The sequence below is a fragment of the Syngnathus acus genome, chromosome 2 (assembly GCF_901709675.1).
Source record: "Syngnathus acus chromosome 2, fSynAcu1.2, whole genome shotgun sequence".
NCBI classification, from domain to species: domain Eukaryota; kingdom Metazoa; phylum Chordata; class Actinopteri; order Syngnathiformes; family Syngnathidae; genus Syngnathus; species Syngnathus acus.
In genome coordinates, this window is record NC_051088.1 from 16,729,008 (window position 1) to 16,754,068 (window position 25,061).

At 46.0% G+C, this 25,061-nt stretch overlaps 1 protein-coding gene across 6 annotated transcripts; it reads right to left on the reverse strand.

Moving 5' to 3' along the window:
- Positions 1-265: 265 nt before the first annotated feature.
- On the reverse strand, positions 266-24,193 carry LOC119138631 (serine/threonine-protein kinase WNK2). 6 transcript variants are annotated; one of them, XM_037278911.1, is made up of 30 exons: positions 23,711-24,193; positions 21,760-22,564; positions 17,197-17,369; positions 16,908-17,128; positions 16,674-16,831; positions 16,446-16,534; positions 16,141-16,360; positions 14,862-15,129; positions 14,684-14,796; positions 13,796-14,491; positions 12,102-12,992; positions 11,759-11,944; positions 11,225-11,611; positions 10,888-11,121; positions 10,286-10,329; positions 9,969-10,128; positions 9,761-9,877; positions 9,391-9,558; positions 9,233-9,284; positions 8,922-9,023; positions 8,050-8,759; positions 7,766-7,802; positions 7,628-7,689; positions 6,539-7,119; positions 5,954-6,174; positions 5,658-5,873; positions 5,052-5,150; positions 2,884-2,928; positions 2,319-2,608; positions 266-2,134 (listed from the first exon to the last, which is right to left on the reverse strand). In XM_037278911.1, exons 2-30 carry the CDS (start codon positions 22,372-22,374, stop codon positions 1,877-1,879), a joined length of 7,413 nt encoding a protein of 2,470 aa, XP_037134806.1. In that variant the 5' UTR covers positions 22,375-22,564; positions 23,711-24,193; the 3' UTR covers positions 266-1,876. The 6 variants fall into 6 exon arrangements, with proteins under 6 accessions (XP_037134806.1, XP_037134797.1, XP_037134832.1 ...); XM_037278902.1 differs by having other exon boundaries at positions 14,684-14,799; positions 23,711-24,192; XM_037278937.1 differs by lacking the exon at positions 11,225-11,611 and having other exon boundaries at positions 14,684-14,799; positions 23,711-24,192.
- Between the last annotated feature and the right edge of the window lie 868 nt (positions 24,194-25,061).

Sequence of the window (25,061 nt, forward strand, 5' to 3'; positions counted from 1 at the left end):
GCACGTTCTAACCAGTGCATCACCGTGACACCCAGATCCAATATAAATAATCAATTATGGATGATAATAAAATACCAACGCCACTTACAAACTTCTTAAAAGATTAAATGTAAATATATTGGATTTAAAAATGAAATACAACTGAACTGTACTTGGCCAGTGATTCATTGGTCCGCATACCACACTTTGAGAATCTGCCTTACAAAAATCAAACACAAGTGTGCCTGGGGGCTTTGTTTCAAATCAAATCAATCAAACGTGACCATCAGATTGAAAATATTTATTTGTCTCTCAACACGGTCAAACAGTGCAGCAGGTAGGATGAGTGATGCAGTGTGGCAGACCCAAGTAAGACCCCCCCCCCCCCCCAACACCTCCCCCCACCTCCACATCCCATGGGAGCATTTTAGCTGTGAGGGCACGTTTGTTGGCCACAAACATGCAGGGAGGGGAAGCGCCAGCCACCACCTGAATTTGTCCAATAAACCGGCGTCATCTTCTCAGCACAAAGAAAACTCAAACAAAGCAAACGAGCCCAGATAGAAATGCCAGAGAACAGAAATCTCTTACAACTGGAAGTATTTCCCCAAAGAAGAGGATTCTGCATAAATTATTAGAAAAGTCCAATTCAAAGCGAATTGATACTGTACATCCAAGCAACCGCTCTACAACACACACGCGCACGCACGCACACACACAAAGTTTAACAAAATATACAGTTTTACACTACAACTAATCTGTACAATTCACAGCTTGGAAGGGTCCAGTTCCTGATTCCTTTCAATCATTTCTTGTGGACAACTTTTGTGGAGAGGAAAACGTCGGTGCTTTTTGGTGATTCGTAAGAACAGTACAGATGCTGCACACATGAAGAAACACGTCAACATAAAGTACAAGCTTGGGAGTCTATATCTTGTGCAAATCTCCCATATTCGACTATCAAGTTTGCAAAAGGTGACAGGAAAATGCTTCATAAAACAAAGGCAGTAACGCTGCTCAGTTTCAGGACTTTTCTTTTTGGTACCATCCAATCATGTCAATAATAGGCTCACATGACAGCAGCATGAAAGAAAAAAAAAAGGATCAAATCTAAACTGGCCAATATGTACAATGTGTCACGCTTTGCTTCCAATTTTTGCTCCTTCTGCACACATCACATTATTTCCGATCAGATAAGGCCGGTGGCAATGCCACAATCAAAGCTTTGCAGGAGGATTCAATTTCACTTGAAAGACTCCAACTATCAAATGCCATCTGCTACATTCTCACCCAGCCATCGTTTCTGGATGCGGTCATTCCTCTCAATATTAAAATCCTGTACGACCAAATCTTGTCTATGTTGTCTGTGAAAACGAGAGAAGAGAAACAAGAACCTGCTGGCCTCCTACTTCCTCCCCTCCTCATTCGCTCAATTCATTTTTCCTTTGCAAGGCAGCAGTGCGTTTCATCACTATGGCATACAGCAGAGGAACGTTTGAAAAACAATATCATTTGATTATCCGAACAAGAGAATTAGCTGTTTTAATAGCGCAGAGCTACGATGGCATTCAGAAGCAAAAAGAGTGCCCGCTGCATTGAAAACTTCACTCCAGTGAGCTGTTAAATCAAATAAATGTCTCACAGAAGAATAAGTTGAAGGGTCAAGGCACTACATTCCATCAACGTTAATACCGTTTTGTTTCGGAAATTCACGTATTTGAATTCCAATTCGGTGTTTAAAGTGTAACCATGTGCCCAGAGAAAATGGAAAGTGCACGGACAAAGATAAATGAGCACATTTGTCAAGAAGCATGAAGTCTTCGTACGCAACACGTGACATGCACACACGCGCAAATGGGTGTCGTCCACCATCGTTGTGGAGACTGCGGCCTCGGAGTTAGGTAGTCCTGGCGGGATTTGAGCAGAGGCCGTTTCCCGACTTGTAGGCTTGGATTCCAGGTTTGGCCACGGCCGGGAAGGAGCTCGCTGATCCAACGGGCCACCGCTGGGCATAAGGCCCCAACCCACCGTAGGAGCCCGGGGACAGAAGGTACCCGGCGTGGAGCGCCAGAGGCGAGTCGAGACCTCGGCCGCTCGTCGAACTCGGCCGCGCTCTCCCGGCTGTCGACCCGCTGGGGCTCGCGTGGCATTTCATCTGGGAATGAACGGTTGAACCCTGTGAACTTTTCACTTTATCTTAGACTCTGAAAAGGCACTTCAGTCATTTGGATAGAATATGTTTGAAGATACAACAAACACAAAAACTGAATACATCATAGTGGTGACTTGAGAGGTATTAAGAATTTCCATTTAGCATTGTGTGAGCATATGCTAAGTACCTTGTGCACGGCCGCTGCTGTCGGGCGCTCGACTTTGCCTTCCAGGTCGCGCAAACGCCTTTGTTGTTTTATCTGGTTCAAGGAGGGAGGCGGCTGATGGGCCGCCGTGGCTTCCTTGGCCCAGTCGTCCACCAACTTGTGCAGGTCCTCTGTAAACAATCTTTTCTTATTGTTGCTGTTGTTGGTCTGGACCCCGGCGAGCCGACCGACGGGCCGAGGCGACGGGGGCGGCGGGGGTGTGGCCGAAGCGAGGGACGGCTGCGTCTGAGCTGCGGCGCGGAAAGACGACCCTGAGGAAGACACAAAGGTGTGACGCACCTCTAGCAACACAGCAGACAAACGATTACAATCGTCACAAATGAGTACACACGTCTAAAATGTCTGCTACAAGCAGTGACAAAAACATTTGGGGAGACTATCATGCAAAACAAATAAGTGTCAAATGAACACTCTCAGGAACACCAACTACGAAGTGCTGAAAAATCAAAGCAAGACGTGCACAAACGACACAAGGATGAAAAGATTCAGGGGGGGGGGACTGGAAGCAAGTAAATGAGATAGTTACTACGATTGCGCTCTTTGCCTAGACATAGTCGTTTCAGTGTGGACCCTATAAAGAGGTAAAACAGCACAAGACAAAACATTAGGCGCAGGACAACAGCAATGTGCACGTTCAGCGAGCGAATGGAAAGGGGGGCGAAAGAAGAGAGTCACTTCAAATTGAAAGGCTCAGCTTCTTTTTTGGGGGGGTGGATTTGCATGTTCTTTCTATCGCTGCAATTCATTGACTGCCATCTAGATTCAGAAACTGAGGAGGAAGTTTTGGACAATTTGTGCTCGGAAGGAATGACGTGAACGAACGTGTGTTCTCTAAGAAAGGAAGATTGCCACAACGCCTGCTCAAACGACCCCAAAGACTACATCAATACTACTTGGAAACGCTCATGCACTTCAACCAAGTGGAAAGAAAAAAAATCATAAGAAAGCAACAGTGATGATACAGCCCTTGGTGCGGCGCAGCAGTGTCCCGCCGTGCCCGTCTGGCGGCATGGCCCGGCGCCGCAGAAATCGCCCGCATCGTGTATGTCTTCGTCCGAACGCTAGAGGGCGCGCTCTCTTCTTGTACAACAAAGGGGAAGCAGGGTTCTGTGTTGTGTTCCTATGCCGACTGGCTTCAACTGGAAAATGTTATACACTACTCACAAAACGTTCTTTGGGATATTCTGCTTTCTTGGTGAAATTTCAGGATGAACGTAAGATGCTAAATAATTTTGACAGGTTGACTTAACGTGACCTTTTGAATGCACATTCCAACCCTTCAGCTCTTTTTGAGCAACCTCCTGTTCTCTTATAGGAACTGAAAAGCATCATTTGTAGCATGAATGATTCAACACATTTCTTGGTTGCAATTGAAATGAGCTCTTCGTCATGAGACCAAGACCAAACTATGGCATTTTTTCCACAAGCCAAAGTTGCCCAATATGCATTCAGAAAGTTTAAAGGTGTCAGTTCATCTCTAAATGTCATTTTAGGGTCATCCTGAATTGTTCCCAACATTTTGTGAGTCATTTCTAATTCAAATGAGGAGTGAACAAATCAAGAGGGGGTCAAGGTTTTCGACATGCACGTGTTGTGCTCAAACTTGTTCGAGACTTGACTGTGAAAGATTTGGCCTTAATGCTTACTGTGTGCTTTTTTTCCCCACCAGAAGCCCTGACTAATGTGTGTGGGCTTCTACTTGTGGAAGTAAATACGCTGTGATTGTGTGACAAGCAAATGATTGGAAAAGAAATTGGGAACAATATCAACCCTAGCGGCATCCTGGGCTTTCTTTTCATTCTTGGTGCTGTTTACAGCAAAATGCTGCTGGCCTTCTCTGTCGAGATCAGGGCGGCCCACCGTCTAAGTGACCCTCTAATTTATCCCCCACCAGAAAATATTCTTTACATTTTTTTAATTTTCAAACCTTAAAAAAATATTCAAAAGACCCCAATAATCATTCAATATTGTTTTCTATATAAATGGAAGAAAATGAGGGAAAAATCCCAAGAGGGAAAATATACAGAGAATATTCAAATACGCAGGGGGTGGCTGCAGTTTAAAGTTGTAATATTACCAATTGTCCCTAGATGGCAGACATGTCTTAGTTGCACTTTACTGCCTTGGACTACACAACATGATCATTTTGGGGGATTTGGAATGAAAACACAATCCCTGAAAATTAGAAGTTTGCGTGACATGATTTTTGTAATTTAAGAGGGAGGTGCAATTTATTATTTAATATCCACACCCATCTCTATTCTGTAGTTTTAAAAGTGTTATGTGCTTTTTGTCCTTACAGACTGTTGCATTGACGCGTTTCGAGCAAGCAAGTCCCAATCACATCATCAGCCCTCTTTGAGGTTCAGATGTCGCCCTTTGTAGTAATTCATTTCATTTCCAGGATGCTAAACGCACAAAGGTGCGACCAAGGGAAAATGAAGAAAAAAAGACCCCAATGTTTTCTAGCAAACACCTTTTTTTTTTGTTGCAGTACTCGTACGGCGGAAAGGCCGACAGATGATGGCTGCGCAGCGTTTGGGGATGGTTGATGTAAATGTCGGATGACTGCAATGAAGGTGGCGCAAAAACGTCATTATTTCGTTGAATGAGCATAGGGCGGCAGTGTGGCAGCTTTCAAATCAAGATTGCGGGAATGAAGGAGTGGGAAAAGAGAAAGGAACAAATACAAACAGATGGACAGAGACACAGGTCCACTGAGGAATCTAGTGCGTGGTTTGCTACTAGATTTAAAGGTGACTCTCTCTGACGTTTGGTGGTAAACCGTCCAGCCTGTAAAAATGAATATAAGAGGAAAGAAGAGAAGAAACAAGAGAGACACTTTGAAAAAGGGAACAAAGATAGAGATGAGAAACACCCACAATCACAAATGCACTTGTAGCAAATAATGACGTTCGCAAAAGTGATGAATGGGAACAACGACCACAACAAGTCAAAGCAATGTCAGCCCTCGTCACTGTCTACAAGCTGCACCAGGATATTTGCAGTTTTTACTATTTTATGTTGTAATGTGTGTAGTTTAATAAGGCACACAGCTCACAGACTGAATGCTGCAAGATGAGTGAATGGAGGAAAGGAAAAACCTTGGGGTGTTTTTGTGGATAAATAGCATTTTAAAATGAAAGCTAAACGCTCAAACGTATTGATTTTCCGCAATAGGGGTCATTTAACTCAAACTTGAAGGGATTTTGGACCAGTGGATTATTACATTTGCATGTTTCTGTGTGACATTGATGTGTATTTCATTTCTCTGGAAAGCGTGTGTTCTCCTACGTGTACCTTGGCTCGTCAAGTTCGTCGTCCCGTCAGCGTGTTGGCCAGCGTGAATGTTGTCTGAGGAAAAGGAGCCTTTCAAGGAACATGGTTGCTGGGTGTGGACCTGCTCCGGGGTTGAGCTGCGCTGATTGCTGGAGCCGGAGCTGCCGCTGAAGCGAGCGGAGCAGTCCGACAAAGCTGAACTTTTAGCAGGTGATCCAGAGGAACTTCCAGAACTCTCTACTTGGTGCAATGAGAAGATAAAAGATATCGTTCCAAGGTTGAATCATCACAAATGATCAACTGCGGAAGCCACACACCTGCCGCAGTGGCGCTGAGATTGCTTTTGAGCTGCTGCACCATCGGATTGAGCAATTTGCCAGCCTTGACTTTGTGCTTACTGGCCCTCCGTCGACGGCCACAGGGAGGCGCCGCATGAAGCAGGCCCACATTAGGCGGCAGAGATTTTCCCACCTCTTGGTACAGACGCTCAATTTCACTTCTCTGAAATGCCTGCAGTTCCGATATTTCCTTCATGTGCCTAGCCAAAATTGGGAAAAAAAACAACCACGATATTACTTTCAGTAGTATGATTAAACATTTGAAAAATTTCTAAAAGGTCAATTTCACATAACATTCTTGTCATTAGATCAGAAATCGACAAACATAACGAGGTAATAATTTGAACTAAGTTTGCTGGTCTTAGCACGGGCGGAGCTAGGATTTTTTTGGGGGGGGGGGGGGGGGGGGCACGGGGAGGCCAAGGATATCTCAGGAGGTCCACTTCAGAAAAACTGGATTTTGATGGCATGGGACTCTTCATCTAATCTCAGAGACACAGAAAAGCTTTGCACTACTTATCCGACACATACATGTGCTTTGTATATATGTATAAGTTCAATTACTTTTCCCTCAGCTTCTGAAGTTCTTTTCTCATGTCTGCATCCTCAAATTCGGAGTCATTGTCACTACTGATGTAGGAAGACGGCGCTTGTCCCGTCGCAGGCAAAGGAGCGTGCCCGTTCATTTCCAGTGGTTGCTTGCTCAGCGAATCAGGGCTCTGCTCGCTTTTGCTCCGACCGGAGCGCTTGAGAAAATCCACCGCCCTCTTGACAAGCTTGCTCCCGCCGTGCTCGGCCCGGGCGTGGAGGCGCCCCGCTGGAAGAGCTTTGCCGCTGCCGCTGTCCTCATCCGCGGAGTCCGAGTGACGTGAGCAGTGACGGCTGGGAGTGCTGATGGTTACGGCCCGGGGCAAATGGCGTGGCGTGATATCCGGGCTGGACGCGAGGGTAGCCTGGTAGAAGTTTGGCGGGGCAGAGAAGCGGTTACTATAATGAGATCTGGATGCGGCTGGACTCTCAGGATCTGCCGAGGATCTGCCAGCAGTCGTGCAGTCATTCTTATTTCTATCCGGTCCTTGAGAACAACCAGACAAAGTGTTGAGGCTACCCTTGCTTTTTTCCACAGTTGGTGCCGTGGTTGTTGTCTGAAAGAAAAATATTTCCAAACGTTCAATATATTTGCCAGTGAGCATCTTCAGCTAACATACAACTTTAATCAAATTTGCAACATGACAAGTGGCTTTTCTTAAAAAAAAAAATAGAATGAGAACTTCAAATACCTCTTAATGCCTTTATAACAAAGGTCAGACAGTAGGTTTGAACATAAAAGACATTTTTACTGAAATCCTGTGAGTTAAGTTTTGAATTGCTATTTTTGTTTTTGGAAAGTGTGATGTATATGCAGCCCCACACTTCTTTTTAGTGGCAGCAAAAAAAAGAGAAGACAAAAAATATCTTTACGTGTGTACCAGACCTTATTCTCTAATTATTACAAAAGGTCCCCAAGTTGAAGCAGATTCAGCATTTTGACAGAGCCATCATTTTTAGGAAATGTTGTCACTTTGCTACTACAGCATGACTAAATAGCAATAATCAGACCAAGTAAATAGCAATAATCAGACCAGACTCATGAAAATACGGATTCGCTCTTACTTGAAGATTGCATGAAGCAGCACTGACAGTCACAGCTCCTTTGATCGAATTCCTATCGGCAGCTACAAGAGAAGAAGAAACTTTTAATAACAGTGAGACAAAGACTGTAAATGCCTTATACACAGAAACATTGCCTACCCGCCAAAACATCCACACAATCTGGCCTTTCAGGAATCTGAGGAAACGACAAGTGCAGCACACAATTAATTTACCGGCAGATGATCTTAGGAGTCCAATAACACAGTATGCACTCTCCTCACAAGGTCACAACAGTCATTAGCGCCCAACAAGTTATTGCGTCGGTGACCGATGTCAATAAATGAGTGCAATGCTACAATCAGCAGATTCTATTGGCGGGTAGATGAATGGGTTGGGCTCATCGAGTGAAGCTGTCACACGAACACACAATGTTTGTTGTTTACCACTGGCTCCTCCTGTTTCTTGAGCGGCAGCGCCTCGCCGCTACGGCCATCCGAGACTGACATTGAGCTGAGTGCTTCCGTGGCTGCGGTTTGCGGGTCGGCCGCGGCGCCTGAAGGCTGCGAGGGAGCATGCTCCTGGTAGAGCAGATTCCTCAACTTCTCATCCAAAGTCTTGATAGTGCGATCGGCAAATTCCAGCCGGCGCGGCCCCTCGCCGTCCGACTCCCCGGGACCTAAGGGAACCGAGGTCTGATGGGCGGGACTTTGAGGTTGAGAGGCGATGGGGGCCGCTGGCGGCGCGGTTGCGGGACAGGGTTGCTGCAGGACCACCGACGGGTGTGCGACGCGCTGTATGGGGAGCTCGCCGGTAGGACTGGCTTTTTGATGACCGGTTTGAACGGCCAAAGGTGCAACCTCCGCCTTATCCACAGTCTTCACATCCAGCGAGACGGGTGGTACGAAAGCACAGCACGGGATGTCGCTGACTATCGACACTGCCGAGACGCAGGCTTCTTCAACGGGAAGGCCCGCCCCCTTTGCGCTGTTTTTATCTTGACTGATAAGAGACTGCGGCTGCCGGACGGGGCAAACGCTTTGGTCTTGATGCTGCAACGGCGCGGACGAGGGGCCTCGTGAAGACGGGAGAGAGGTCGACGCGGCGGGTGCGTTGGTGACGGCTTCGACCGAGAGTGAAGCTGAATTTTCACATTCTGAAAAATATCAAAGACGAGAGTTATTTAAGAGCAGAGCTAAGGCCATGGAAAAAAGGGGCTGAGTTTTTTGTGTTGGATGACACAAAATCAAAGCTCCAACAAAGGGAAATCTGATGATTTATCAGCGGCAGGCAGCACGCACGCTTCTGGCATACGTACCCCGATCAGTTGAGCTGTGACACGGAGTCTTCTTGTCTTGCTCTTGGACCGGCACCTCAGCCACTGGGCAGATGATGAACCAGCGCTTGCCAGTGTGAAGCACTGCCAAGGACAGAATGGAAGCACCTACAGTATAGTGTTCACGGGAAAGTCTACACACCCCTGCTACAAATGCCGGGATATTGCATTATACTGTAGTCATAAAGGCTCATGAGAATGCAAATACCAGTACAGAGGTGTTAGAGTTCATGTAAAATTGAAACCCGAATGTAGATTCTTGTGGAGTACAAGGTGGCAAATTCTGGTCTCACCATTTTGTTGGTAGACGGGCTGTGGTGTGCTGGGGGCACAAGACTTCATTCCCTAAAACGGAGAATGGAAACTAATTGAACATGTGACACATTTTGTATTCTTTATTTAGTCTACTCTGTTTAATACAACTATTAACTTAACTTAGCGCTGGTCTCACCTCCGCTAGCATCGCGCCAACCCCTTCACCCGCGGGACTGCTCATCTGGTCGGAATTTCTCTCCGCCTCTGTGTCTTCACTCAACAACTCCTCAGCCTTGTCTACGATGTCCTTGAGCTGCTCAATGAAAACTTCTTTCTCCAAGTGTAGGATAAAATCGTTCTCCACCTGAGGGGATGGTTGGTAAAAGGCGCCTAAAAAAGCAACTTTTGTTTCGTTTCCTTTTTAACAGAAGGCAACAAATATTGTATGCACCGCCGGACCACGAAAATTAAAAAATTGATAGCTTTGTAGATTTTGTTAATAAAAAAAAAATAACATTCATAAGATTCTTCCTTCAAATGGTCTTCATAATTCATTTCCTACATACCATGTAAGTTGCGATCTCTTCAGGCGCGTCTCCATCCAGGTCAAATTTGAACGTGACCATTTTGTGATTGTGCGTTTCCAGTTGACACTCAACCATCTTATCTCCCGTGTTGCATACCTGCAATGTGAGCGAGGGAAGCATATTTGCAGTTACGAGCAAAACACGTGGCTACCGGAAGATGTTTTTTTTTTTCTTCCCGGTAACGCACGTTAAGCATGCTGAGCTTTGGCCTGCTAATCTTCTCTTGGCGAGACCGAGTGCGTGTTGACCTCCGGTGGTGTTTGCGGATTCTTCCTTGGCCTTTGCTTCCGTGTGTCCCTTCATAGCCGTCACTCATCTCCTTTCCTGACGTGGCATCAGAGTTGACACTGGTTCGAAAGACACAGCAAAGACAATTGGCTGGTGTTACTTTTTTTCATCAACATTCAACGTCTGGCAAAGTTATTTGCAATCACGGCGGTATGAATGAAAAAAAAACCCGCTAATGGTCAAATATGACGGATGAAGACGAATGCTAGTTGGTACCTGTCATAGCTTTGTCCACCAGTGTGTTTTTCCACAACCTGATCCTACAGATAGGAGACAATCCAGAAAAGGCAGAAATAAACTCCCACAGAATAGTTTCAGCAGAAACTACATGAGCTCCCATTTGCTGGCTTTTGTTTACCTATTGCCAATAATTGTTTTTACAGTCTGCCTTGATGTCCATGTGAGCCTTTTTAAATGACTGACTGACTAGCTTTGATGCTCACTGAGATTTGGACACATGCCAAGAGGCAGCAGCTTGAAGATCAATTAAATAGCGCAAATGGTACATTATTGGCGAGCAGCGCAGTAGATCAGCTCATGCACATCAGTCATCATTTAATTAATTTCTTGTGGAGGATTTAAAGAGGTATTTTAAGTGCTCAATCGATGTTTTTCACCAAATTCCACCAAGACGGCAGCCACTTGTCCCAATGCTTTTAACACATGAATGTGGCTGCCCGCACTTGCAGGTGGCATTCCTTGATCTTGCGGCTCTTTGTGCCCACCCAAAAGTAGGAGATAACCATATCAAACGTGCAAGTGGGATAGACGTCAAAGTGCAGGACGGAATCTTTGTGAGAAAACAATTGGATGTTTACATCTGTGTTGGCCTCAGCTGGACCTGCGTCTCCTGTGGGAACACTGAACTGCTGCTGCGTCAGACCGTAACTTGTCAATGTCCTCTGAGACTCGTGGCTCAGAATTTCCTTCTTCCCCGATTGGCCAGCAGCGACAACCTGGTCTGAGGTAGTCTGCGCAGTTGTGGACAAGTGTGCAGGCTGGGTGAGAAGGTTCATCTGCTGGACAGGTTCTGGGTGGCTGCCAATCAACGTCTGAGGGAAAGAGAAAAGAACAATCAGCACTATGCATAACAGACACACACACACCCAAAGTACCATTTTGTGAAGTTCAGCACTTAGCCATCTTCATATTTACCTGCATGAGAGTGCTGCCATTTGTGGGCGGCAGTGTGTTGGAAGAGAGGGCAGCGTGTGTGTAAATGGGATGTGAAAATGTAGGCTCGGAGCAACGGGCGTCATCTCGCTGCCAAGCAACGGTGACCTGAGCATTTGCTGATGCGTTTAGCGGCATTTGAGCCAAGACAGGTGAAGGGGGAGCCTTGAGCAATATTGGTACGGATGCAACTAAGACATTTTCAATGAGAATCGGGGTGACAGAGGGGGTCACAGGGAGAGCATGACCCGGAGAAAGGAAGACATGGTTGAGAGTAGAAGAAGACACTGAAGAGTGAGGGGCAGTGTGTGAGAGAGGGAAGGAGGATTCACAGTCAGTGACAGTGGCCATCACCTGGACAGTCGGGTACTGTGGACAAGTCAAGGAGAAAACAAAAAGACAATGGAAAGGAAGACTTTGTTTTCAGTTGACAGATCGCAGTCCATAAGAAAGCCAGGAAAGAGGGTAAAGAAGGAAGGAAAACAGGAAAGGAACATGAGGAAATTGGTAGCCTACCTGAGATGAGAGTGCTGCTGCTGCTACTGCTGTTGCTGGTAGCGAGTTTGAAATCTGCAGCGGCTGTAGCCGCTGGTGGACGTCTGCCTCAGCCAGTGGCTGCTGGACGCAAATTGTCTGGGTTGGGAAACTGCTTGCTGAATGGGGGCTCTGGTTCGATCCCTCCTGTCTAACCAATGGCACACTCTGCAGATAATGACGGAAGAAAACCAAAAAGAAGACTGTAGGAGGACACCCACCGCTTAGAGCTAGACCGTGTTGTGCACGTGACCGATAATCAGCAGGAAGTTTGGATTCAAATTGACTTTTGCGGTTCCAGGCATGGAAAGGGTAGAAAAGTCACCTTTTGAGTCAGGTGAGTTGCCTGGCCATGTGGGAGATGGGGACCTCCTCCGCAGGTCGTAGTAGACGACTGCCCAGGCAGGTACGGACTCTGAGCAGGTACGGCATTGACGGCAGAATGTGTAAAGCTGACATCAGGTAAGATCGCAGGAGAATATTGTTGCTTTGTGTTTGCGGTCTGGTCCTGTTGGACTTCGGACTGGGATGCGTCTTGACTGGATTGCGGCGCGGTTGTCTGTGCGGGCTGCCGGCCTTGCTGCTGGGGAGCGGGGCTTAGTGCTTCATGTTGACTCGGACAATGGAGAAGACGCTGTGACGTGATTTGGTGCTGTGCGCTCTGCATCGCCTCCAGCTGTGTCTGAAGCCCGTTTTGTGGCTGCTGCCTCAGGCGTTGTTGGTTCTCTAGTTGAACGGGCATCTGCTGGCTACTAAGTAGCGATGCAGAAGCGCTCAGACCAGTTTGGGAGCCATCTGGAAGCAGCGCGCCGCCACTGCAAGCGTGCGACAATTGACATTTGGCCACGGCCGTCAGCGTCGAGGACGCACACGTAAGCGGGCAACTTTGTTCCGACCGCTGTGCCGGGAGAGCCGTGACGGCGGCTGCCGTCTGCGGTTGATAACCTGACACGGTGTGAGTCTGCTGCTGGATCGCAGCAACGCAGTTCAAAGTCGGTGCCTCCCGATGATGACCTTGTGTCTGGTAGCACTGCGCTCCTGCGGGAATACTTGGAGGTGGGTAGCAGTCGCTGGCGGCAGGATGGGTGTTGGATGAGCATGAAGCGGCCTGACTTAGGGTTGCGGCACTGGGTTGGCACACGTAGGGCGAAGCGGGCTGGAGGTATTGGTGAGATGGGAGCTCTGCTGTTTGATTCTGGTGACCCACAGAACTGGCCTAAGGACACAAAAGCAGCGAGCTAACATGAATGATATGGTACCGCTCGTTTTCTTCAATACATTCTTGCACATAGTCAGAGAAGAATACAGTGAAGGCAGACTAAAAATCAGGACAAATAGGGCCAGAAGAACTAGTGAGGCTAAACAAAAAATGGTTATTATCTGTGTGGATTGGAGGGGAAAGCAGTGAAAGTTAATCAGCAAGTCAATATTGCCTGTTAAGAGTCAGTGGTTCTCAAATGGGTGTACAGGAAGCCACTTCGGGGGTATGTGAGATTTTAAAATCCATTTAATAGTATGTAGCATCTGGGAAAAAAAGAGCTTGATCAATCATAATTGGATTTCAACTGAATTCCTTTTGCTTTTATTTAAAATTAAGTCAATGTTTTTCTTTGAGAGCAAATCGGTACTATGATCCCATAGGAGGATGGTTTATGTTGATTATTTTTTATGGGAACAAATCTTTCTTTATAATGAATAATTTCTTTTTTTTTGGTTAAATATTTTTATTTCCAAATATTCCCGCATAGATTGAGTTCCAATGCTTAATGAATCAGACACTGATGGCACATTATTCTATTTTAAGTCTGGTTTGGGGGTACCTGGCTCAAAACAAAACAAAATTTTTTTTTAAGAACCACTGTGTTAGAGAATTAACAACAAATCATTATTTTGCATTACTACCAAGCTTCCTTTTGAAGATCATGCTCAGCTGTGGGAACCTAAGCAGCAAGCGGGACCCAGACGGTAGAAAGGAAGGAGATCCAGGGAGAAATCAGCGAGTCTACTACTTCCACCTACCACTCCCATTGCAGCGGCTACGTGCTGCTGTCTTGCAAAGGATCTATCCTCGCAGACATGAAGACATTCATCTTCCCCACACAAAGTGGCCTTCAGGTGATGATGATTCTTCAAATTGCCATCTGCGGTAACAAAGCGATTCCTGTGGGAAGCTGAGAAGTGAACGCAGGCGGGCTGGGCGGAGGCAGCACGACCTGGCGCTCCTTTTTGGTTGATAATATTGAACAGGGACTTTTGCAGCAGGAGCAAATCTGAACAATCGCTTGGATCTTTCAGATGTCCCAAAGGAGGGCAAGGCAACGTTCCCACTGAGAACGCTGTGCGTTTGGACGCACATGGACAGTGCGGCGGTGCATCAGAAGACGCAGAACGTCCAACCACTCCCCGGTGGTGGCTGCTGTGATGACACATTAAATTGAGGAGCCCATTTATGTCAGAGTGTCTGCGGACCCTTGTCACAGGAAGCGTCACGTCTGATGAAGGTGAGAGGAGTTTCCCTCCACTGCTGACGGATCTCAGAGAGAGTTTGGAGGCGTCGAGTTGAGCTAGGGGCTCAAGATCATAAGCGTCTATAATGGGAGCGCTTCCTCTGCGGCCACAACAAGTACCACGTTCCGGGCTCAGCGTGGCCCCGCATTCTTTGGCCGTTTCACAGGAGTGAGGTCGATCTGCCGGAAAAGCTTTACCTGGCTGCCACTGATTGAGAAGCGGACCATAAGGCAAAACACATGTTCACTCGCGGAGACAATCATTTCTCCATAAAAACCCGAAGGAATAACGTGAATAGGTCGTTTATTATCAAGTAAAGGTGCTTTAGCAATGGCACATTGTTCTTTTACACCTTTGAATATACAAGTCAACTTGAGTGTGTATGCTCCAGGTACAAACCTGCTGTGTTGCCATGGTGATGGGCTCCAGCAGGGACTGGTAGAGGACACTCTGCTGGCTGCTGTGGGAGTCGGAGTAAACAGTGGAGCCCTTGCCACTGTCAAAAGTGCTGTCTGCTACAGAAACACAAAATTAGGATGATTGATGCACATGACTATCTCGCAGTATGACGACTTACATGTGACTGAGGTGAAACTGGCCGGCAGGGTCCGAGGTTGGTTGTGCTGCTCGATGTCGGCTTGCGGCTCCAGCAAAGAAGGTTGACCTGCGTGCACGTCCCGAGAAGGCGCACCCTGACAAGATGCCTGCTGGAACGCATGGCCGCCATCCACTTGATGAGTAGCCGATGCCGTTCTTTCTCTTCTCCATTTGATCAGTGCCACGCGGTCCCGAATGGATTTCCCTACGGTCTTCACATCGCTGTCGTGGAAAAATCCAGAGTCCACCTGAAAAAGACAAAGGCATGACTCATTGTTGTTGTTAGAGTGCTGAAATAGCTGCTATCCTTAAAGGGCAAAAAGAGGGAAAATGGCGGAAGTGTGAGAATATTCACATAGATTACATCTGGGCACCGATGCAGCATAAAAACGTAAAGGTTGTTTTATTTGGTTTACTTTCATCAGTAGCTTTCATATCCTGTGGGTAAGGAATTCATTAAGCCAAGATTCATTTCCTTCAGTGCGGCTCTTCTTGTTTTTCATCATATTATTGGTAGCAGCAGTATGACTGCTTTGCCTTGTGTTGTTGATTTCATTGCAAGTGTGAATTTCCCTTGGAGATGAATTAAGTATCTGTGGCTCTATGCATCTCAATATGTATGAGTGAATTCATTAACTTTGTGACATTCGATCGACAATGGACACCCGCATAGTACATTGTTCCTTTTTTTTTCTCTTTAATACAGTGGACTCCCCACGGGGGGGGGGCAGGGATCAGGCTGGCTTGTGAATAGCAAAAAGCTGCATATGATAACCATGCATTGAAATGCATTGTGCGAAAAAAAAAATGTAATCCAAATTTGTCAAAAAAAACATATCAACAATCATAATGGGGGGGGACCTCCAAAATATTAAATGAATATTAAAAAATATTGAAACTAAAAGGGGGGGGTATTCCTTCATAAATGATCGTATTTATGCAAGAGATAGGGGTTGAAATTTGGGAGTAACGGTAACTTTAATCCCAGCGACAGCCACAATGAATGCAAAACTAATCACCAGAGAAGCCAAGTGGTGAGAAATCACAAGTCTCATGTTGCAGCAAAGTTAGCACCCATGACACAATTCTTTTGTCTGCACTCTTACTCCCAGACAACAGTTACAATGTGGACGTGCCTAATCTTTTCCTCAAGTAAAGCTCCAAATTGAAAAAAAAAAAAGCCATTTGGTCAGTCACATGATCCCTTTTCTCATGGAAGAGTAGTAAATGAAATAAGTTGCAAAAATGTATTGACATACCATCTCTTGTGCCACCACCTCGGGGACTTCCTTCTCCAGGTCAAAGGTGAACTCGATAGCCCCACTCTCCTTATATTTGCCTTTCAATTTCTTGTGGTCCTCCACCCACAGTTTGAGGGCGATGGAGGTCTTTTGCCCGTCGTCCTCCTCCGCCAGCTCCACCCTCACGCCCGTGTCCTCGGCAAAGAAGGCGTGGTTCAAGAGGTCTTTGATGGCGTATCTGTCAGTCAGACCCGAATCGGTCACTGTTACTCAAACCAAAATTGTCGGGAGAGCTACGGTGAGAAGAGGTGACAGTGGCTTACCGCTCTTCTCTCTTTTGGCAGATGCACTCCCCGATAATCTCTTTGATTTCAGGATCCATAACCTTGTTGTAACTGGCTGGCTTGACACCCTAGATGGAAAAGAAAATTCAACACGTGGAATGAAAACACTGAAGTCGAACTCCATTTAGGGAAGACAACAAAAACTGTCCTATCCTAAATGTGCTAAAGATCGTATTGAACAAAAACAAAAATCCAAATTAGACTTACACTTGTGACTTTGCGATAAATCTGCGCAGCATTCTGACATTCCGAGTAGGGATATTCGGAGGTGGCCATTTCGAGCATACACATGCCAAAGGCGTAGACGTCCACAGCTTCATCGTAGTGCTCCTCGTACATTTCCGGGGCCATGAACTCCGGAGTGCCTGCGGCAAGAGTTGGAGACACACAGGTCTTGGACACGTTTCTCTGCTTAGACAAATGGCTGCCGCACCGACTTACCTATGACACTTTTTGCAAAAGAGGCAGCTTTCAGCGTGGCCAGCCCCAAATCGCCAATCTTGACCGAGCCCGTAGGGCCAGTGATGAAAATGTTATCGCACTTGAGGTCCCTGTGGATTATGGGAGGGGTTCTGGTGTGGAGAAAGTGAAGGCCTTTCAGGATCTGTCTACACCAGCTTCTTAGCACCTTGGGCTTCATCACCTTGAACCGCTTCAGATAGCTGTACAAGAGGAGGCAAAGGTTAAACGTTTGTTTGGTAGTTGGGAATCCCTTTTCATCAGTACTCACGTTTTTAACGTCCCCGATGTCATAAGCTCCGTAACCAAAACGATGCACTTCTTTCCTTTAAGCGGCGACTCCCAAAAGTCGTAAAAGCGGACAATGTTTGGATGTTGGAGACCTTTTAACATCTCAGCTTCTTCCTTGAAGCGCTGACGTTCCACTTTTGACAGCTTACGATCCTGAGGAAAAAGGACATTATTAATATTATTATTATCATAAATGGTTGGTCAGAGAAAGTCAGAGCTTAGTCTTTGGGTCAAAGAAATGCATCTCTATTTGCTTGATAACAAATACGCAACTGCGAGCAAAACCAACTATCAAGGATGTGTTACGTTTGAGAAATTTCAGTCAATTTCTTTACCTCACAAATAGACTCTTCAGCAATGTGAGTCATATGAAGTTGATAGAGATGTTTGCCACTTCAGGAATGTTCATCAGGGTTTATCGAGGTCAGATCACATTTTATGAACCATTTATGCAGCAATCCAAGAAATTGCAGAGTGGGTACACATCCATTTTCTTGCAAGTGGACATCAATCTGTCAAACCAATTTTGTTTTGACATTGCGCTCGATCAGCAGCCACTGCGACTAAATGAGAGCTCAAAGGGTGTGTGCGTGTGTGTGTTGGGGGTAGTCACACCCTCTCCCTCCCCACTGCAGCAAAAGGCTTTGTGTCATCGATCTGTTCCATCTTTCTTCATTTCCTTCGATATCTTGCCATCTCACTGTCCACCTTCCATCCCCCATCACAGCATCCAGCCTGCCTCTCTCTCTCTCTCTTTGCACCCCTCAAAGCAGCCACTCCCTTCGATATCACCAGCAACCCCCCGCACAGACACGAAACGAGGAGCGCAGAATTTGCTAGCTGCACCCTGTCCCATTCCCTGCAAGGCATATATTGGAGCGCCAAGCACTGCTCTACTGATTTTTTTTTAGCAGTGGGGCTTACATAATCATGACCCCACCCTCGCAGGGATGGGCGACAAACTCAAAGGCTCGGAGACATTCAATTATTTACCCCTTACAGTGAACTCCAGTGACATGAAACGGTACAAGGTTGCCCAGAAATGGAGCGGTGAATGGTGATATATTCGAATGACAATGTGGCTAGCGTGGAGGTGTCTGTGTGTGCGTGTGTGTGAGTGTGAGTGTGAGACTTAGGCTGCACTCTTCTGAAGAGGCATGAATAATTCACCTCTGCAGAAACCGACAGTGGCAAGCTGAGCAACGGAGGACCGGCTGGGTCCACCCAAGTTGGGTGCTTAGCTTCCACAATCTAAAAATGACAATACGGAGCACGGATGACACTGCAGAAAGCAAAATAAATATGAGTCAATGAAGAAAATGAAATGAAAAAAAAGCATCCCTTGTATTCGAGTCCCCCTCTCTGCTGTCAAATTCTTTCCCCCCTTTCGGCAAATCCACCATGGTGTGTTCCCCAATTACAGCCAACACGCACATAACTCCAGTGAGCTCTCCTCACAGTAGACAGGGAAGCTTTTACATAATTCAGAAGCCACATGTAGGCCCAGCATGGTGAGACACCGAGACTCCCCAAAGACCGGCCAAAGTCACTTGTGTGCAAGCTGCACAAAAGACACCACAGGAGCAGACAACGCCTCAGTCAGCCATGAAAACAGCAAGAGAAAAATTCCAATTAAATTCAGATCATGACTGTACAGTATGCGCACATGTTTTCAGAACGTGGGCAGGCCTCCGCAGAGAGGAAGTAACGCCGGCCGGCTGCCATGCTCCAGGCGACACGCAGCCCAACGCGCTTCGACTGGACAAGGGCCAACAAAGTCCGAAGGGGTGCGATCGCATCGTGTTATTCACAAACCGATTACTAACCACACTTGATGAGGACATAAAATCTTGAAATTGTGATGAAAACATCAAAGATTGCTCAAAAACACCAAGGATTTTTGAACACGAGATATGTCTCAAATGTATCCCTTTTAAATTGACAGCACGAACAGAAAAAAATCCAACATTTCAAAACAAACAAGACATAATGAGCCATTACAGCTGTGATTTAATCGAATTGTCTTGCCAAATCTGCAGTCCAGTGTGGATGACTGTAAACTAAATCTCTAAACCTGTTGCAAAAAAAATGCTAATGCCAACAAATACGTCTTAGTTCAGCCAACATGGATTATGCAGTTGCTCATGTTATGCAACACAAATATTTCATGACACAAAATGTACACAAAAGCATTTGCTTACTAGCTATGACTTGCATACAACTTTAAAGAGGAAGCCAATATTTTCTTTGCAATGATATGTTGTATGTGGCCTCACTAGTCTAAACGCACAATTCTTTTAATATTGCGTTTGTGGAGTTAAGCAGCAGAATTCAGCCGCTCTTCTCTCTCTCAGTGGGCGACCATTTTGCCACTTGCTGTCGACTGAAAATGACATCACAGTCCCCAAGTCACACCAAATCAAGACGCACCAGTTTTCTGAAGCTACGCCGTGATTGGTTGTTACCTGTGATGTCATATTCAATTGACAGCAAGTGGCAAAATGGCTGCCCCCTGAGGTGGATTTTGCCTCTGTCATATTCCTCAAATGAAACATTAATCACAACAACACAGTCATATGCAAGTTTAAGAATATTCTGAGCCATATCATGTGTCAACTATGGCTATTTTCCAACATAAACACAACCAGCTATAAATTCACACCTCACACCTTCAAATAATGGCTATTAAAAATGTAACCACGCCAAGGACTCAAAGCACTTATTTGGATATCCACTAATATAAATCAACAAAATGGGGAGAATACAACAAGTTACTATCTCAAAATTCCACTGCCAAAGTCTAATATTCTGTCCTTTTTTTTCCATTTCTCAATATGAATGGATCATTAAAATGCTTGGAGTAAAATCTAGGGTAACACAATTTAATTTTGCGCAATGTACTACACTACCTAGGCGGATATTTATGCACAGTCGGCATTTTCATGACTAAGCAGCAAGGCTGCATGTGAACAAAAAAACAGCATCAGTGCGAGTAACCAGCAGAAGCGAAGGCATGACAGCTGGTGATGTTAACACACCCACATACACACACACAACATAATAAAATTAGCCACGAATAGTTGCGGTGCCGCGATACACAGAGTGGCGGCTGAACCCATCTGCTCTGACGCTCCGCTTTTTATATGAAGGTGCAAGTCCAGCCTGGCTTGATGGAGATGACGAGACTGTTTCACACAGCTCCTTTAGACAGCTCATTTATTTTCCTTTTATTTCGTACTCATAAAAAGCTGAGTGACAAAGAGGTTAATCAGGTGTATCTTAGAGTTAGCAATTACTTCTTAACGTCGAGATTAAGCAGTAAACAGCCTGACTCAAAAGATTATGGAAGGAATTCCTGGAATCCGGAGGGGGTACTGTGACAACTAATTGCTTATTAGACTCGATGGCAGAAGTGATTTTTTTTGCCAACAAATGTATTTAATCTGCTTTTGGTTTCTTGTGACGAGGCGTGTTATGCGCCTCCAGTTCCGTCAAGTGCCTCAAAACATCTACTAAGGATTGTTTTTGTGGCTTTTATTGTATTTTAAGCACACCCACAACTGTCAAAAACATAACCAGTTTCCTCTTCTTTAGTACGTTTAGTACTTTAGAACGGAGGCAATAGTGAGACTTTGGCTAGGGAGTTGGAGAGGAGCTTTTACGGAGCTTGCTGATCAGGTATGTTGGCCGAGTGAGCCAAATAAAAAAGGCAGAGCAGCAGCCCTCAAGGACCAGAGCTGGACATGCCTGTTCTCAAATTATTTCAACATTTGATCCATTTGCGCTGTGATTAACCCCTTTATCGACTGCCGGCTAGAGGGAGGATATTCGTATTTGCCCCAAGGGAGGTATAACAGAGCGCAGTGCTTCCTGATGTGTTTGCAATCTTCAGCATGCAGGCAGTGGGATGGCGTGACCGCTGTGGCTGCTTGGCATGACATCAACATCCAAATGATGTCATCCAGTGTCTACCTTTTGTCAGCCTTTGCCTAAAACATCTCAAGTACAATTGCTTGGGAGATGTGCTGCTGTTTTGTGACACAAAAGACTGCAACGTTCTTAGAGAGAGCGTCTAGAGTTGAGCCAAGATTAGTGGAGCTCCATGTAAACTTCCTGCAAGGGAGAAGCCAAGACATAATCCAACTGCAATCCCCAAAGGACTCAAATCATTGTTGGTTCATTCCTTTGCACGGTCTAAGCGAATGATTTGCCTACCGAAGTTAGTAAAAAAACAAATCTTTCCCAGGTCAATGATAGTTGCTGATTCCTTTTCTGTGTAAAACCGTGACAATTTGAATTTGAATCAAGTTAAGGGAGTGGAGTCAATGGCAGCTACTAAATTATCTTTTCCAGTTTGAACTAGAACTAAGCAAGTACTGATACATCTGTGACAATACCAGCCTTATTTGAACACTATTCCAAGTCATCATCTGCTTCAGAAAGAAAGGTCTTTGTCATTGTCTAAAATGAAATTGTATAAACGCTACTCGGAATTGAACATCCCTAGTTTCAAAGTAGGCAACTGTTAGTTGCTGTGGTTTACCTGCAGCTCACACCAGGCAACCTCCACCCAGGTTTCCGTGTCCAGACCCTTGTAGACGGTCTTAAAGGAGCCCCGCCCGAGCTCAATGTCAAATTTAAGGAAGCGTCCTCCCGGAGAGGTGGCGACGGCCTTCATCTCCGCCTCTTCCTCCGTCTCCTCGCTGGCTGCCTTGATGGCGCTTTTACCGCCATCGCTGCACGTGGCGTTCAGCGCATCTCCTCCGCTTTTGCCCTTCTCCTCGTCACCTCTGCCATTTTCTTCTTTTGGCCCAACTCGAGTCTCGGCGCCAGAGTCCTCCCGTATTCCGCCGCTGGCGCCTGGCATCCTGCCGGCGACCGTTGGTGGGGTCACGTTCAGGAGTCGGCCGTCACATTCGGGCGCCTCCGAGGCCTGCTCGTCCGCGTCCGAGAACCACAGGCTTCTCCTGATGAATCTCTGACGCACGATCTTCTGATAAGCGGAAGAGGGGTCGCTGCCGCCTCTTGGCAGGCTGGGGCCTGCCGGGCTTCCGTCAGCTGTGGCTTCACGAGTGCTTATTTGCGGTTCAGGCTGCCTGCTGGGGGGGCGGTTGATTCGCAAGCGCTCCTCTGCGTTTAGGCTAGCTTCCTGCTCCATGCTTAGTCGTATGTTCCGTCGCTCCGGCTAGCAGCTCACACGCGCCGTGGGCGAATTTGCCGATATGCGGCACACGCATCAACACCTTCGGTTTCCATTCGGTGACCGAGTCACAGTAGTCTGAAGCAGTAGACACCTCTGACAACACCGGCCTGGACGGCACACACCAGCTTGAATCCAATCTTGAGATCTGTAACAGATATGTTGCCAGAAAGTTTTAGTCAGTCCACTATACACTGAAAAAAAAGGTTAGGGTTAAGACAAAAGGATTGATCATTAAAATAGATGCTTTAAAACAAGCATTTCTTAAAGTGACAGTGTTTAGATTTTTCTGCCATCTAGTGAACCAAAGTACATTGTATTTGTTGCACATACAGCAGTCATTGATCCAAAAATGTGTGATCTGGTGATTTGTCCCCTTCGGGCGTTCCAGATGGCAGCAAAACATGTCAGCTTCCGATAACGTGAGGCGCGACCCATAAAAACATTTTAGCAATTAGGAGATCAATGATTACATAAAAAAATGTACATTGAAGGGATGGAACATAGCTTTTGCATATTACTGAAATTCATAGTGAGATTTTGAAATGAAAAAGATAATGAAAAGGCAAAAGGTAGATTTAAAGCTTCGCATTTGTGTGAATAAGGGAGTCAGTGTGTGCAGGGAGTCAGTGTGTGCAGGCATGAGTTGTTCTATAACAGCTTCTGAATGAATGTGCACTTGATAACCCCTCGTGGGAATAAAGAAACGTGAAGAGGATCAGCGACTGTGTCATCCTTGGGCACATTTATCGAACGTTCCGATATCATCAATTCACCACCTGTTGCCAAATCGTGCAGCAGAATCATTCATGACTTGACACAATCAAAGTAGTTCACATCTTGTAATTAAACTGAGGTAAGATCATAATGAGGATATTTCATCACATATTTTTTGTGAGATTTTTCTTTTTTGGGGGGGAGGGGGGCGTGTCATGAGATGTTTCAAATGTAAAATATGCCACACTGCACGAGTGTAATGTGGAAATGATTTAATTTCACGTAACTGGACTTACAAAAGAAGTTGCCGGGCAGATGAGTCGTATGCCCACTTTTTATTTACATTTTGTACATTTGGTGGTGTGCAATGAGATTTTTATGATGCTTGGATTAGTGCAGGTTGAGATTTAAAATAGCCTTCCACGTTGCTCATTTGCTAGCTTCGGCACAAGATTGCATCCTTGCCTTCTTGGCAGGGGCGTAGGCAGAATGAGTAATATTAGAGAGCTCCTTTGAACCACGCCGACACATTTTGACGTCATATAGACATTTCTAGACAAATATAAGCAAGACGTACCTTGGTCGTCCCAAAAGGCACACAGGAGCACGCCCAACGTCCTCCTTTTAGTTGCTGATGGTCACGGCAGGTGGCATCATCATCATCGTCGTCATCATTGAAGTCGTTTATCGTCGAAGAAATGTGCACTTTGAAATTCCATGTTTAGCGTTCATCGTTTGCTATTTTCTAATCGACGTGACCAGGTGAAAAGCGTTCTTGGGATTGTTCTTATTGCTTGGATGCTCTCGTTGACCCTCGACGCAATTCGCCGCATCACTCCTCCTCCTCCCTCAGCGGCTGTTTCTTAAACATGGACGCCTACCGCCCAGCGTACGTCGACAGATATACGACGCGGAGGAAGTGCTCCTGTACTTGTCACTCTCCGTTGAGCTTCTGCGGCTTGCGATACAATGACGCTGCCCGGTGCCCAGCGTCAGTGAGCGGCGGCGGCGGCGCCCACGCTCGTTCCTTCGACTCGCCAGGCTCCACGGCGACGCCCCTCCGGACTAGCGGGCCGGCCGACCAATCAGGCGGCACGCCGGAACTGCACAACAAAAGTGAACTGACCCAAGTGCGAAAATATAATCGTGTTTAAAGCTCCACCGCGTTACTATTTGTAGTAAAAAAAAAAAAAAATTATAAAGTCCTCAGCCAAACAATGCCTATCAGCACCTCCAACATCTTCATGAATTTTGCATGATTGGATCTATTTCATGTTGATGACATTCCCACAGTGGCGCACCAAAAACGGTGCAGCCGTTCCTTAAAAAGCTACCTAATCTGAATTATTTTACGTTTCTATAGCTGAATTTATTTTACACTATTATCCAAAGATTCTTAGGCTATGAGGTCGAGGAATATCAAAGTTCGAACTTTGAGAGAAAAGAAAGAACACAAGATCTTGTTGTGCACAGGAACACAAGATCTTGTTGTGTTCTTTCTTTTCTCTCTTTTTCTCTTTCTTTATTTTATACATGCATTACAAAAAATAAAACAGCTGTAGCAATGAAAACCCCCAAGACAAGTCCAAGGCCTATTTTCAGTCCTCACAGCAAGCAGCTGGCAAACATCTCTCTCTTTGTTGGTGTGCTGCTGTGTCAAAATGGCTTGTCGTCCCCCCACAATTAGGCTTACACAGTGGCAGAATTACGTATATAGTGCAGTATGTGAGCGACTCAAGTCACATTGTACGGCGGGACACCAGAGGCAATTATGCAGGCTCTTACTTTGTTTCCACTTCAGTAGGCAAGAGGAACACATTTACATAATGTTAGCACAGCTATCACATATGATGACTCAAGTAAAGTTTCCATTTGACTTGTACGAACAGCTACATATGGATTTAGGCTTCAGCGGGCTAACCTATTAA

What these genes read in the sequence shown, in the direction of transcription:
- LOC119138631 (XM_037278902.1), bottom strand. Translation starts at nt 22,374, where the DNA reads ATGGAGCAGGAAGCTAGCCTAAACGCAGAGGAGCGCTTGCGAATCAAC. An exon ending in CAGTTTCACCTCAGTCACAT is followed by an intron (nt 14,800 to 14,861) that starts GTAAGTCGTCAT and finishes GTGTTTCTGTAG; the next exon opens with CAGACAGCACTTTTGACAGT. An exon ending in CAGCAGCACTCTCATCTCAG is followed by an intron (nt 11,612 to 11,758) that starts GTAGGCTACCAA and finishes ACTTGTCCACAG; the next exon opens with TACCCGACTGTCCAGGTGAT.